This window comes from Odontesthes bonariensis, chromosome 9, assembly GCF_027942865.1.
Source record: "Odontesthes bonariensis isolate fOdoBon6 chromosome 9, fOdoBon6.hap1, whole genome shotgun sequence".
Taxonomy (NCBI): Eukaryota; Metazoa; Chordata; class Actinopteri; order Atheriniformes; family Atherinopsidae; genus Odontesthes; species Odontesthes bonariensis.
Genome location: NC_134514.1, coordinates 17221519 through 17236064, shown reverse-complemented (window position 1 = coordinate 17236064; position 14546 = coordinate 17221519). Strand labels below are relative to the sequence as shown.

The 14546-nt window shown below is 39.5% G+C and overlaps 1 protein-coding gene across 1 annotated transcript; it reads left to right on the top strand.

Annotated features, from left to right (window-relative positions):
• Positions 1-2551: 2551 nt before the first annotated feature.
• On the top strand, positions 2552-11435 carry gvin1l2 (GTPase, very large interferon inducible 1-like 2). Its single transcript, XM_075473430.1, has 4 exons — positions 2552-2662; positions 4050-4188; positions 5381-10166; positions 10345-11435. The coding sequence occupies exons 2-4, from the start codon at positions 4146-4148 to the stop codon at positions 10475-10477; spliced, it is 4962 nt and encodes a 1653-aa protein (XP_075329545.1). The 5' UTR covers positions 2552-2662; positions 4050-4145; the 3' UTR covers positions 10478-11435.
• The last annotated feature ends 3111 nt before the right edge of the window (positions 11436-14546 follow it).

Here is a 14546-nt window from a genome sequence, read left to right as displayed (position 1 = left end):
CTGTAAATTTCCCCACAGTAGAACAGGAGACAAATTAATGAAGAAACAGAGGTCAGTTTGAGGACAACAAGACAGGTAGTTCAGGATAGATTTAATACAAATAGAAATGGATAAAACAGATCATAGACAAGAACTGTCATATCTGTGTTCATGTGAGATACTGTGAATACAGATGTCATCTGAACTGACTTCATCTGAGTTTAATTAACTGACAACAGAAGGAATAAAAAATGGAAAATTGGTTCTCCTCAGGGGCATAAAAACTGATGGTCATAAGGCATGACTAAAACCTCGCAGGATAAAAGACGATCGAGTTGCTGATAATGTTATTTGCCTTTTCTACAACAAGACTCCCCTGGAGGTGACACAAATCTCTCTGCTTAATTCCAGTCATTTTGGATCAAAACCTTAATAGATAAACAATTCAACCAACAGATTCTATGATCGCCTAAATTTGACATCAGACTCTGCGGTGATATCAAACTAGAGTTTAATATGAAGCACAGTTCCAAGATATTTATAAGTCTCTGTGATCTGAGCGTCGTCACATCCATCCATCCTTCTATTTTCAATACCCGTTAAGTCCAATTCAGGATCACAAGGGGGCTGGAGCCTATCCCAGCTGCCAATGGGCAAGGGGCAGGCTACACCTTGGATCGGTCGCCAGTCCATCACAGGGCGGTTTATCATTTTTGCTACAAATATTACTGCACTGCAAAAAAACAAAGCTCAAATACAGAAATGTGCCGCAAACAGTAATACAACAGAAGAGTTGCTGGTGTTATAGTCGATTCTGAACCAGCAGAAACCTACATTGTTTCAGTTTTTCAAACAGATTTTGAATTGAATACATATACAGAGGAATATAAACAAGCATGCACACTCACACTCATTTTACTATCCCTTATAATCAATGCTATTTCTGAAGTCAGTGATCATTTCCTTTGTATTTGCTTTATAAAACATTAGGTTCAATGTAATTATCATCACACAATTTGACAAATTTAGGTGTTGCAGCACTAGCCTGGGTGCCAGCCAAATGTAGCCCCGCCCATAACATTTTTGGTCGGGAAGTTCGGTCTGGCTCTGCTCAGTTGGGGAAATCTCTATGCTCGACATCGCGACAGTAGACCCAATCAGATTGCCAGGGCGGGCTTTATACGATGATGGACAGATGATCAACAGGGACATTATCGGCTACGTCACTTAAGAGCGCTTGGTTTTTATTTGTTTGAAACAAACATGGCTGCCGCTGGAGAGCTAGGGTGTGTAGATTCTGCCATCGAGTCTGTTCTACAGGATCTCCACATTGCATTCATTTTGAAAGACGAACAGAGGAACGCGATAAAGGCTTTTATCAATAGAAAAGATCAACAACAAGTGTGTGTTGCTTAATCTACGTCACATACTACGTTATCAGACTCAAATTCTGACTAGAATCGTGAGTATGACGTAGTCAGGCTATTGCAGCACCGGTGATGAGATTCCAAACCCTAAAGCAGAGATAATAGTCATCAGAGTCATCAGAAAACTTTACAAGAAACCCGCTCTCCTGAGTTGTCTTACAGCTGTCAGTGTACATTATACATAAAAGAAGTGACAACACACATGATTTGATGCAATTGTCGTGAACATTTTTCCATTCACGAAAACCTGCTGTACCCTTTCAGTGATAACATTTCAAATTAGCCTCAGGAGCTGGTCTGGAAAATGAATGCGAGTCTGCATTTAAATAAAAGCAGAGGTTCAGCAAATAAAAGTCTTACATGGTATTCACCGCATTGGCTTAATTTCCCTGTAGAGTGTCCTCAGATGACATTTGTTGTGATATGGCACAATAAAAATAATTTATAATAATTGAAATTATGCACTTCATATTATAGTTTTCATAATGATACAGAAAGAAACTTGCAGTAATTAACATTTAAGTTCATGGTTTAAGACCATGGCTTATTTTATTGAGGACAATAAACAGCAACTATAGACAACATCATTAAAAGCACACACAACTAAATTCTATGTTAAAAATGACAATTATTAGCTAACTGCAGGTCTCTATAGTAGCCATGAATATTCAGCTGTCGACAACAGTCCACTTTAAAATACATTTGAACTTTCTCAGGAAGAAGGGAACATGTTTAAATACCTTTTTAAGCTAAGACGGATAGATAAAAACTGTGATGCCATGGAGCGAATCGCTTAGAGAAACGAAAACATCCCTTTAAGAGTCAAAGGAACTATCAGTATGTCAGTTATTTCTTTATCAAAATCAGCGAGACTTGTGTCTGAGAGAGCTTACATGACCAAGGGTTTGTGTGCGTCATTGTCTGGAGCCCCACCTCTAACCCCTATAAAGTGTTTGAATACATTTCAGCAGAAATGCGAAAGATTAAAACTCAATACTGTTATCAAGATTGAATGTCAACTCAGTCAAATTTTTGCCTAAGCTGTAGTGTCATTTGTTTACACTTCCTTGATGTGCGCTGTCTATCTGTATGAGTATGATTAATGATCATTTGTTCCTGCGTGGTGTAGGGTGAAGGTCAGGTATGTATTTCATCACTGAACAGGCAGGTATAAGAGCACTCCGGACAGGAAGACACCGACAAACGATCAGTTTTTCAGGACACCTTTAACAGAGCAATTGCATGAGGAGAAAGAGGTAAGAATGCTATGATTTTAACACACACTGTTAAAAAGATATGAATTTGTTTGTAGTAATAGTCTATATTTCTCTGCATCCAACAGCACGCATATTGCTTGAAGACAACTACATATTGCACAGAATACCAAGAAAAAGCTACATGAAGGCAGTTTCAGAAGAGCAAAGAACAAAAACTATAAAGCAGGTCATTAAACAAACGAAATATTCATTGAACACATTATTTAAAAGCAAAACAAGTACAAAAAAAGAGGCGAATCAGGATCGAATGAACAGATAATACCTTTTTAAGTAACCCAGATTAAAAAACAATTAAGATAGTGATAAGCAAAAACAGATCACTGGCACCATGTCAATTAACAAATGTATGACATGCAGTCCATGGACATATATATTGATTCATTATCATCACTCAAATGAAAACAATTAGTTTATTTACCGGATGCCAACAAATCACTGACCATATTTTACTGAACAATCACGATTACTGTACTTTTAAATAGAAGTGGTTTTTGGTCAACAAAATCCACCATCTCAGTTTCACAGGGAGATATTGATGGTAACGTTCACATAGTGTGCTGTTTTGTACAGAGCAGCATTCATTTCATGTGATACAAGTCTATAACCCAAACCCCAAACACTAACCATGTCTTTATTGTTATCTAACCATAGTCATATCTGATGGTAAGCATATCAAATTAGAATGTAAAAATGTAGAAATGTTTGATTTTTTTTAGCATGAGCAACAGTTTCACATCACGCAAAATGTAGGCGTGTTACTATTTCAAAAGGGCACGTGAAACTATATAATAATTTTGGAGCCTTTATTGTGAAGCTGCTATGTTTTGTTATGTTGACGAACATAGTTATTACACATTGCGGTGTGGCACTGTACTGAAATAACATGCCAAATTTTTGTTTTCTTTCATTAACTTTGTAACAGTTGAATTCAGTCATATTCTGGATAATAGCTAAAATGTAAAGCCATCAGCTTAAAGCTGTGTCAACATGGTTAAACTCATTGTTAAGTTACTGCTCGTGTGCTTCAACTTACTCACAGTTTGTTGGTCTACCTAAGAAAGGGGCCTTTGTATCAGCAAGCTTTGTTTTTGTTTTCACATGGATATAATTTCCTTGTAGTAAAATGCAACTTGAAATAATGAGGAAGTGCCTCGCTTCAGTGAGGTCTTTCAGGAAGATAAAAGTCCAGACGAACCAGCTTCTTTCTTACTTCCCTTAATGAGCATTCCTTTGAGACAGCACACATTCTCACCTGAACAACAGAGGTTTTCACATTTGCAGATTTGTTTGGTATTCATTTTTTAAGCCAAAGAAGCTTTTAACTGTTTTGTGAGCAAGTAACATTTTAATTTATTTTTAATCACAGGGTTCCAGTCAGTTCTTCATACCTTTGATGATGTGGCCGACTAGGGAGGAAAAATTCATTTAAAACGGGGAGCAGAGCCACTCAAAGTGAATCATAATGTCAGTCAAGCTTTCGAAGAGGCTGAGCAGCAAGAAGAAAAGTATGTTTATTTCTTTATTGTGTTGTTTTTTCAGGGATTGAAGGGCTGAATATGCTGTGGTTATTATATTAATCTTTTGAAAATGAGAGAAAGACGTCTGAAAGCCCCACACTCCACAAACATCTGTACTCTGTTCTGATCTTGTGTTTTTAATACATTAGAGATATAATTCAGGTTAAATTATTTACATCCAGAATATTTAAGGTATAAGCATCAATAAAATCATAAATTGCAATTATGAAAATAGGCTTAAAAGCAGACATTATTGGTAGGTACCGTATCTCAGTATTTTTCTTATCCTTTTGGCCGTAGTATCATTTGCACATTCTGTCTCAATAACCAGAAGTGTGGCTTGCTTTGTCTTAATAATCCTGTTATACAAATCAGTTGCACCTTTTAAAGACACAGCTGCAGTCGCACAAGCCAACACAGGTCTGTAATCATTGTAATATCCACGTTTCCTGTGAATCTCAGCTACTGCAGTAAATGGTGTGATCAATGATGATAATTGTGCTTACAACAAACATAGGAGAAAAAAAAAAGGAGCTGTGTTGAGTTTTATCCTAAGACATCCGTTTATAGCTATTAGTAACAGTATGAATTTATGTGGGCTGAATGCTCCAGAAGACCCCGGTGACTTTTCTGCTTTTGGAAGTAAAATTAGTTCAAATTTGCAGGGCAGTAGGGATTTGCTTGTACAAAAAGGAAAAGCAATCCCACAGCAATATTGATGGTTTTAATGTGTTTATACATTAATGACAATTGGTTTTGTGGCAGCAAGTGTAAATTCTGGTGGTAATCGCACCGAGGGATAATCTGTTATTTTCAGGTAAGGCTCAGAGCCAGAGCTATAATTCAAGTGGCTTGTTTGGTGTAGCGATGTATCATTTTCTAAAGTCAAAGGTTCCTAACTGCAACAACAGACATGGTACTGCCATCAAATATAGGATGTTTTTTTTTACATGAGATAATAAAATATATCACTCCCAATATATGCTATATTTTCCATGCTCTATTTTGAAGAAGATATTGGATTATGAGATTAGCAGAACATTCAATTCTACGTTTAGTTTGGTTTTTGTACACATTTGACTTAGTCTCCGCACCTCTCAGGAAATAGGAAGTATGTGGACATAAATACTAATACACAGACTTGGGTTACCACTGTGTTTTTTTTTTTCTTTCAAACCAGAGCCTCCAAAGGACAATGCCCAGACTGAGATTCTACAAAAGCTTGGCTTGGAGGCCTACAGCACTACACCACTTGATCCAGCATCTATATTAGATATCAGTACATGGACTCTGGAAGATAAAGCTCCTCTTGAGCTCAAGGATTTACCGAATGCTTTCCTCCGACGCCTTTGGCTGCTTAGCCAAGATGCCCGGAGTCCTTGTTGCCAACCACAACAAGACATTCCTAACAATGACAACAAATCACCTGAGGAAAAGCTTAATGGCTGTGAAGGCGAGGGTCTATGTGCCATCAATTCCCTTGATCTTGTAACATCTGTTTTTATGTCTGCCAACTCTTTTCTTCAGCAGGAGATGACTGTGCGTATGGTGCAATGCCAGTTTGCTGTGCCTCTGGTACTTCCAAACATTGATCCAGGAGAACCCAGTCACTTCCTTCTGTGGCCTCTGAGAAGTGTTTTGAGCCAATGGATGTCTCATTCTCTGGATACATACAAGGGAGTCCAAGAAGGCAATTTGGCAAGCACAAGCATGCCGATGGTGTCATGTGTAAAACTGGGCCGTTGCAGTGTCTCCAAGTCACAGGTGCTAAACCATGTCCTAAATGGACTCAAATCTCATAGAGAAACATTTGTCCACAGGGGCATGGATGGAGGGCAGCTACCCCGAAGACTCTCCAATGGCCTGGTAGAGATTGGATGGTATCTACCTAGTGGAGATATCGACAGAGATATTTTCCCAGTTCCAGTGGTGATCTCTAATCTACGTGGTGATGCCAGCACACATGAAAAATGTCTCAAACTTCTGTGTCAAGCATCTTCAGCTGTGGTTGTTTTCTGTGGAGATCTTAGGGAGAAGGAAAAACAACTTCTCATGTCCTGCAAAAATATGGCAAGTAAGCTTATATTGATTGACCTCTCAGATTCAGAAACAAAAGAGAAAAGCACCGTGGGATTTGTTGATCAGAACCTCAAGGAGCACATGGGGCTTCCTGAAGAGTCTGTGCTTCAAGGGAGCAATTTGACAGAGGAGGAAGTGGCTGAAAAGCTGTGTAAAACCCTGAAAGGTCTGTTACCAGATAGACTGAAATTTGTTACACTTGAGGCAGCAGCAAAATTAGCATTAGAAATAGGCCTAAGTGTGGACGAAGGTCCAATCTGTAAAAAGGTGATGGCCACTGTGGAGGAAATGTTGAAAGGTTTGGATGAGGGATCTGCTGAATTTCGGATGAAACAACTTCCTTTGCAGGGGCCTTTTTGGAGCAAATTGGCAGAACTGGATAAAGAGGAGAGTAAACAGAGTAAAGAAGGAACAGAAATAGACCCCCAACTGCAAAAAGAGAAGAGAGACATCATGGCCCAGTTGAGCAGCTATAAAATGACACCTGCTATGAAGATTTTCACTGACGCTCTTTTCACAACAGATAAAACAGAGAGGACTTATTTTCTTACTTGGCTCAAACTGAGGCTTCATCTGATGCAAAGTGAAAAACAAAAAAGCTCACAAGAGACATTTGCAATGCTGAAGACAGAAAAGAAAGGTGGCATGTCTGAACACTTGGAAGAACTTGAACATGGAGACTGTAACAGTGTGGCAGACAGTGATAGTTTCTGCTCTGTTTCAACAACTGATAAGAAAACCAAAGAGCATCCTGAACTGCAGGCTTCTGAGAAACGCTGTTCTGATGAAGAAATTTCTCATCAGATCTCTGATGACCAAAGCTGTCATGTAGATTCAGGAGAAAATGGCACTTTGAGGTGCGAAGGAAAACATCTGGATCAATCAGAGTGTACAAGTGCTAAGTCAGATTTAACCTCTGCCAAACTTAACATGGGCTATGACGCATTAACTGTAAATCTTGTAGCCTCGTGTTCACAGCTTCCTGAACCTGATCCAAACTCACTAGCCGTTGAGCACTTTTTGCGTGAGATGGGCCTAATTTTTGAGCTAACACACATCAGCCCCGGGAGTGGGAGTCAAAATGTGTTGGGTCTGCCAAGCTTAGCTACAGACCTTCTTTTGTATGGGGTTCCACTTGAACTAATGGATGGAGATGCGTCAAATATCCCTATGTGCTGGCTGGGCTGCGTCTTTGCAGAGCTCAAACGCCGCCTACCTCAAGACCAGTTGAGAACACGAGTGTTGACAAACCTTGGGGTGTATCATGCCAGGAATGCTGAGGTTCTCTCTGCATTGTTTGGGGTAAAATTCCCAGAGAATAAGAGAAGACTATGTAAAGGGGTATACATGGTGGCCTTGTGTGTCCCCGATGATCTTAGGAAGGACATGGAGTGTGACTTTCTGTTTATAATTGATGTAGAGGGTCTCTGTTCAGTCTCTGTTGACAATACCAAAAATATATTGACCCATGACAATGAGATGGCCACTTTTGCGACAGGATTGAGTGATGTTTTACTCCAGAACATTTCTCCACATAGTGATAAGTTTGAAACCACCTTCACTGTCATAGTCAATGCTCTCCTACGCACCAAGGAACATGACTCGCTACCTATTTGCCAACTCCTGGCCCAGGATGAAGAACTAAATAGCAAATTACAAACCTCACAGTTAAGTCGTATTTCTGAAATGCTACAGACTGAGCGTGAGGACAGTGGAAATGCTGACAACCAAAATGCAAAGACTACAGTCTGTACCACTTGTGTCAAAGGGCCTTGGTCCAACATGTCTGTCTCTGAGCTAGTTGATACACAGTACAGTGAGGCTGTGTTGAAGCTTAAGGAAAATCTGTTTGAGGCACTGAAGAGCTGTGCTGCCAAGTCCACAGCCTCAGGTCTGCCGGAATTTATGGCACACCTTTGTTCAGTGTGGGATGCTGTGAAATCCGAATCCTTTTCCATTGGTCTAAAAGATACAGACATAGCTTTGGCATTTTCTTTACTGTGCACAGAATTTTCCAGATGGGAGGGTAGTTTTCTGGAAAACATGGAAAGCTGGCTTAGGAGGGCATCAATGAAAATCTTTGCCACAAAGGCAAAAGCTTTGGATGCTGCTGTTGAAAATGACCTCCTGGATGAGTTGAAGAATGAAGCCCAGGAAGAAGTTCAATCAGAAATTAACAAAATGAAGTCAAAAGTTGACACATATCTGATGAAAGATGATCTTCTAAAAATGGACATTAAATTGTTCAGACCAATCCTAATGAGCAACATGGTTAAACTCCAGAACCACATGATGGAAGAAATAGTGCGAAAGTTGAAGGCAATCACGGAGAACCATTGTTCTCTCACTCAGCTAAAAAAATTTGAGAGCTTGCTGGAAGAACAACAAGATTTCAAACTGCTTGCTCTGGTGGAGACAAGCAAGTCAACCAAACTTCTCCTTCAGGACACCGAACTAGAAGAAGAGTTTGAGGATGTGTGGAATAAGACGTTGTCCAACTTTAACTTTAGGCCTTCAGAAACAGATGATATTACTGCAGCAGTGACAGATACTCTAAGACAGAATCTAATCAGCCGTGGCTTCCAGAAACACATGAAAAAACTTGACACCATTGGCCAAAACCAGACTCCTGGCTTCCAGGTTTATGATGAGCACTTTGGATACCGCAGCAGATTAAAACACATGTTTGAAGACAACAACAGACAACAAAGATTGGAGGCTCAACAAACAGCGTCCAAAATCATAGATGAATACAGTCACTTTGTAGCAGATAAATGTAGCTTACCAGCAGATTTTACTTGCAGCTACATTGTAGAGCTGTTAGAGAATATAGAAAAATCTCTGAAGGAAAAGTCTATGGATATCAGATCAGCTTTTGAAGTGGATCTGAAAATCTACATCTGTAACGCTGCATGCCAAGATTTCCAAAAACTACATGACCGCTTTTCCAAGGACAAGGAACTTTTGATGTTAATTTCTGCAACCAAGAGTAAGTACCTGGCAGAGTTTATCTACCACTTCAGGAAAAGGGACCAGTGCCAGAGGGTGGCTCAAGCCTTCACCACCATGGTCATCAAGCCCACAGTGCTGGACTACATCAATGGACCATTGGGGATGCAAATTGCAGAAGAGATTAAAGACAAAGCTATTCAGTATCGGTCCCCACAAGCCTTCCAACAGAGTTTACTGGAAGAGCTGATAAAAGAGGACCATTTTGAAAGCTTTGTGGAATATTTGTTGACCTATGATGGCTTTAGACTGAGGAAGATCCAGGAGACAGTGGTAGCTCACCTGTCTGAATCAACCAGCTTAGGTAAATGGAAGCAACAGAGACTTGGAGAAATTGTAGGAAAGGTTGCCTCAGCTGTAAGCCAAATAACAGAAGACACCAATGGAGTGCTAAGTGATACAAAGCCACTGCTGGAGAGAATGTGCCTCATTTTAGAGAGAGATGCAGATGTCGATGTCACCAGGGACTCACTAAATGGACCCCTCTTTAGTATCACCACAGAATGGGATCGTTTTGTTAAGTGTTTAATGGAGTTACTGGCTACATTGCGTCTGGATCTTGTCCAGGAGTTCTCTCAAAATGTGGACATTCCGGGGCTTCTCAACTGCGTTCCAGTTCAGCCCCAAGATTGTCTTTTCAAAAGAGTGAAAGGCTGTGACAAGCAGTGCCCTCTGTGTAGCGCCCCCTGTGAGGAAGAGGAACTTGGGCATGAGATTCACAAGACTTTGCTCCATCGACCCAAAGGCATGCTGCCCTATGACTCTCCTTCCCTGCCCAGTAGCAACATCATGACATGCAAGGACCTCCATTCTCTACATCCGAACTGGAGCAACTCCTATGACGACCCAAGCAGCCAGAAAGGCAGTAGTTACTGGAGGTACTGTGTTATTTATCGTGACATTAATATATTCAAGATTTATATAAACATGTTCTCTTTCATCATTATACAATAAGAAGGAAAATGATTACTTATACAATGATTACAAGAATTAATCCACAATCTTCTTTGAAATAAAAAAATGCTTTTTTTTGTTTTTTTTCTATTTCATTTATAGGTATGTGCTGGCAAGGTTCAATGAGAGGTTTGCAGAGGAATTCAATCAGGAGCCTGTAATAATTCCTGAGGAGTGGAGGAAGATCACTCAAGAGGAGGCTTTAGACAGTCTGAAGAAGGTCTTCCCGAATTGAGAGGGTTGCTGAAATGTTGCAACTGATTCAGCTCAACATGAAAACATTGATTGCCTACATTTGGGATTGTTAGTCATCGAAGACTCAAAGCTTTGAGCGCAGACTGTGTAACTTTCCAAATTAATAAAGGACTCCACTGTGCTGCATAAAATTAGTCATGCTTTATGTGCCAATTTTGGATCAGGTTCAGGTCCATCCATCCATCCATTTTCTATACCCGCTGAATCCCACGGTCGGGTCGCGGGGGGGCTGGAGCCTGGAGCCTATCCCAGCAGTCCAGGTTCAGGTCATAATGGAAAAAGAAACTATTTGATAAGAGTTCTGATGATGTTAACTTATCATTTTTGTCATTTTCTCTTTTTATTGTATACTCTGTGTTTTGTTTTATGTGTTGAAACTACTTTCAATATTGTAAATCCCACTTTTTTGCCTGTGTGTTTACTATAAAACAAAGGTAAGGTGTGTTAACAAGCATTTAAAACCAACCTATCAAAAGATATTAAACAAGTGCATAATCTTTAAGACTTACAAAAATGAACTAATTTATTGGAATTTAAGAAGGAGAAGAAACATAAAATGCTCCAGAAGCAAAATCTGTTTGGTAATTCCTCCTTTTTCTTGATTTACATATTTTTCTGAAGTTTTTTATGATGTATAAACAACCGAGGACATTTATTTTACTTGAAGCTTTACATGATCTGATATGGTCCTTAAAACGTAGTTACAGTGTTTCAGTGATTTAAAAAAAAAAATGTTTATATGAATTCTAAATAGTAAATAAAATAAGTTATGATACGACTTAAAAATCAAATCCAGAATATATATAAATATATAGTGTGTCTGTGTGTATGTTTTGCTTTCTACACAGCCATGAAATGCTGAACCTTCAGCAGTGATTGGTGAACGAGTTTCTACTGTATTTACATGTATTAAAGTTTCATGAGCCCGCTTGGTGAAATGGGATGACCTTCTCTTTTCTTATGGTTCCAGATAGACATATTATAAATCTCACACAACATAACTGAAAAATAGGGGGACAACCAAATAGTTAATTCCACAAGAGGGCAATATAGGATGGGGGAATACCTGATAGCTTGCTAAGATGAAAAATCGGGGTTCAATGGTACCATATTTCTACAGTAATACATCCCAGCCCTAATCTCCTATCCCATACTTTACTGTATCCATCTGTCATATGTCTGTTGGTCCATTTAAGCTATGTGAAGAAAATAGTTTCATAAAATGTTTATTTTAACAGCAGAGGTTGATTGCCTATAAACCAAAAGCTGAGATTAAACTGACCTGCATCAGGTCTCTGTATGCTGCAGTGCATTTAATAGGTCAAAATTTGCTTGATTTGTTTCCAAAACAGCACTTGGGAGTGAGGTAATTTTTTCTCTTCATGTCCCATATATTTGTTGAATGCCATACTTGCCATACTGTTTTTTTTACTGCCATAAAAACAAATCTTTGAGCCCATCACATACATTTAGGGAGAAGATAAGGTCATGTTACAGGGACTTACAAGAATAAGACTCCATATGCTGAAACACATTTGTGTGAAATCAATTCATTTTTCAAATTTTACACAACATTCACATTACAGTGCTATTCATCACAAGTGAATAAATATTTAAATCCCCAGACAAAAGGTGAATACCGAGTGGTAACCTTTCTAAGATACACATGCTATACCTTAGGTGAGTCTTGGATGTGTTTACTCTTGCCCTGTATCTTTCTCTTGCTTTCTTCAATAGAATTGGCTTCTGCCTCTTTGCCCCCATCTGACAGGATGTATGTTCATTAATGAGAAGTTGTTGCCGTTTTTTTTTTTTTGCATAGTTCCCAACCCACCAGTGAGTTTCTGCAAGCAATCAAGCTTGAGAAGTTTATGTTCATCCTCTGAGGTTACATAAAAGCTTTCCACCAAACCTGGCATTGATAGCTGATTGATCGCTCTTGTGGAAGACATTGACCAATCTCCCTTTAAATCTTCCTCTTTTATTGTATGTGAGTGTGAGTGCAATCTTTTTGTAGGTGAAGAGGTTCGGGATGAAAAGCTGTGGTAGGTGGTATGAGGTGGGGACAGTTTTCTCCTATGCTTCTTTTATGTTAAAAATATTTAATCAAGTAGGAATTACAAGAAAATAAGCATCACTAGTTAAAGAGAGAATCATAAAATATCAGTTATAGAATATTACAATAATAATAGAATGACAAATAGTTGTCAAAGACGCACAGAAAAACGCACAGAAAAATTGTGCTGGAAAAGGGATGTGACTCTTTGTGTTGCCATCTGGAAATTACTCCATACTCCATTACAGTTTTTGCCCGTTGCTTGAACACATTTTGCAAAACTTCGCTCATTGTGCCAAAACTCTACACACAAGCAAATAAGACACAACACTGGGAAATAAACCATTCACATCTGTGTCAACTTGAAACTCTGCTATCAAAACTTAACAATCCTTTGTCAAAATGTCACTCTGATGACAAAATGATACCCACTTGCATCATATGAATACAGTTTCAGAACAGCAGCAACACACTAGTCTACTTTATATAAAACACTGCAGTCTTTCGTTTTCACTGTTTTTATTCAGTTCCACAGAAAGCACTTTTTCACAACAACAACAAAATGAAATAGTCAATACTAAATACTCTATACCAAAATTAAAACAATACACTATCGTAAACAAAGAAAAACACAATTGTGCATAATTGCGCTCATGGATCCTGCCGTCTGTTGGGGTCGGGCCACAGGAGCTCATCGACATCACAAGCGATGTCTTCTCTTGCCAAGCATCGCGGGAAATATCGCCTTGTGTGCCTAATCCAGCCATGGATGGACCTTACGGCAATGTCTCCACAGGCCTGTTCCATTGCCTGCAGAAGAGGCATGCGGTCATGTGGTTGGCGGTCATATACCCGCCATCTCCAAGCTGAAAAAAATTCTTCAATGGGGTTTAGAAATGGTGAGTAAGGGGGCAAGTACACAACTTCAAACTGATCATGATGGGCGAACCAGCTCCGGACCAGAGCAGCCCGATGGAAACTAACGTTATCCCACACAACAACAAACCTGGGCTGCTCTGGTCTGTTCTGTTCTGTTCTGTACAACCGCATCATGAAGTATATATATATATATATTTTATAATGTCTTGTTTTTTTGTCTATGCTTTCTGTTTGTTCCTTATGTAAAGCGTCTTTGAGCATTTGGAAAAGCGCTATATAAAACCTATGTATTATTATTAATATATCTAGAAACGTTATGATGTGTTGCGTGTTATAGGGACCCAGTTTGGCATGATGGTGCAGTAGCCCTTGAAGGCTAATGGCGGCACACATTGTGATATTTCCCCCGCGCTGCCCCGGGACGTGCACAATTGCCCTTTGGCCAATGATATTACGTCCCCGTCGTCTATTTTTGGTCAGGTTGAATCCAGCCTCGTCGATGTAAATAATTTCATGAGGCTGTGCAGCTCCATCCATGTCCAACATTCTCTGCAACAAAAAATACATATTGTGGATGGCATTACTCAAAGCACACAGCTACAGTACTACACATACAGAACCGCCCCACCCCACCACACAGGTGCCTGTGTAGCTGTCTGAATGTATCTATGTGGTACTGATCCAATGGTACATATTCACTGGACAGCACCCATTCTGTATTGTAAATGTAAAGGACTGTTACACTTACCTGTACATATAAATGTCAAAGTCCTTTGACCCTGACACTGTTCATCTGAAATGGGACCCTGTACAGTTGTTTCATGGTCATGTTGTGCTTTACTAAAATGCGTCGGATAGTGGTTATGCTAACTCGATTGATATTGTTGAACACTTCCTCATCTGCAATTATTTGTTGCTGTAGCTGGTGGAGACGGATTGCATTGTTTGCTCGGACGAGGTTCACAATGGCAAGTTCCTGCTGTTGAGTGAACAGGCGTTGGCGTCCACCCCCAGGAGGTTTTCTAGCCATTCTGTAGAAAAATTCAACCACAAATTTAAAGTACTGTATATACTGTACTTTACTGTTTATACCATACACAGTACTGAAACATCT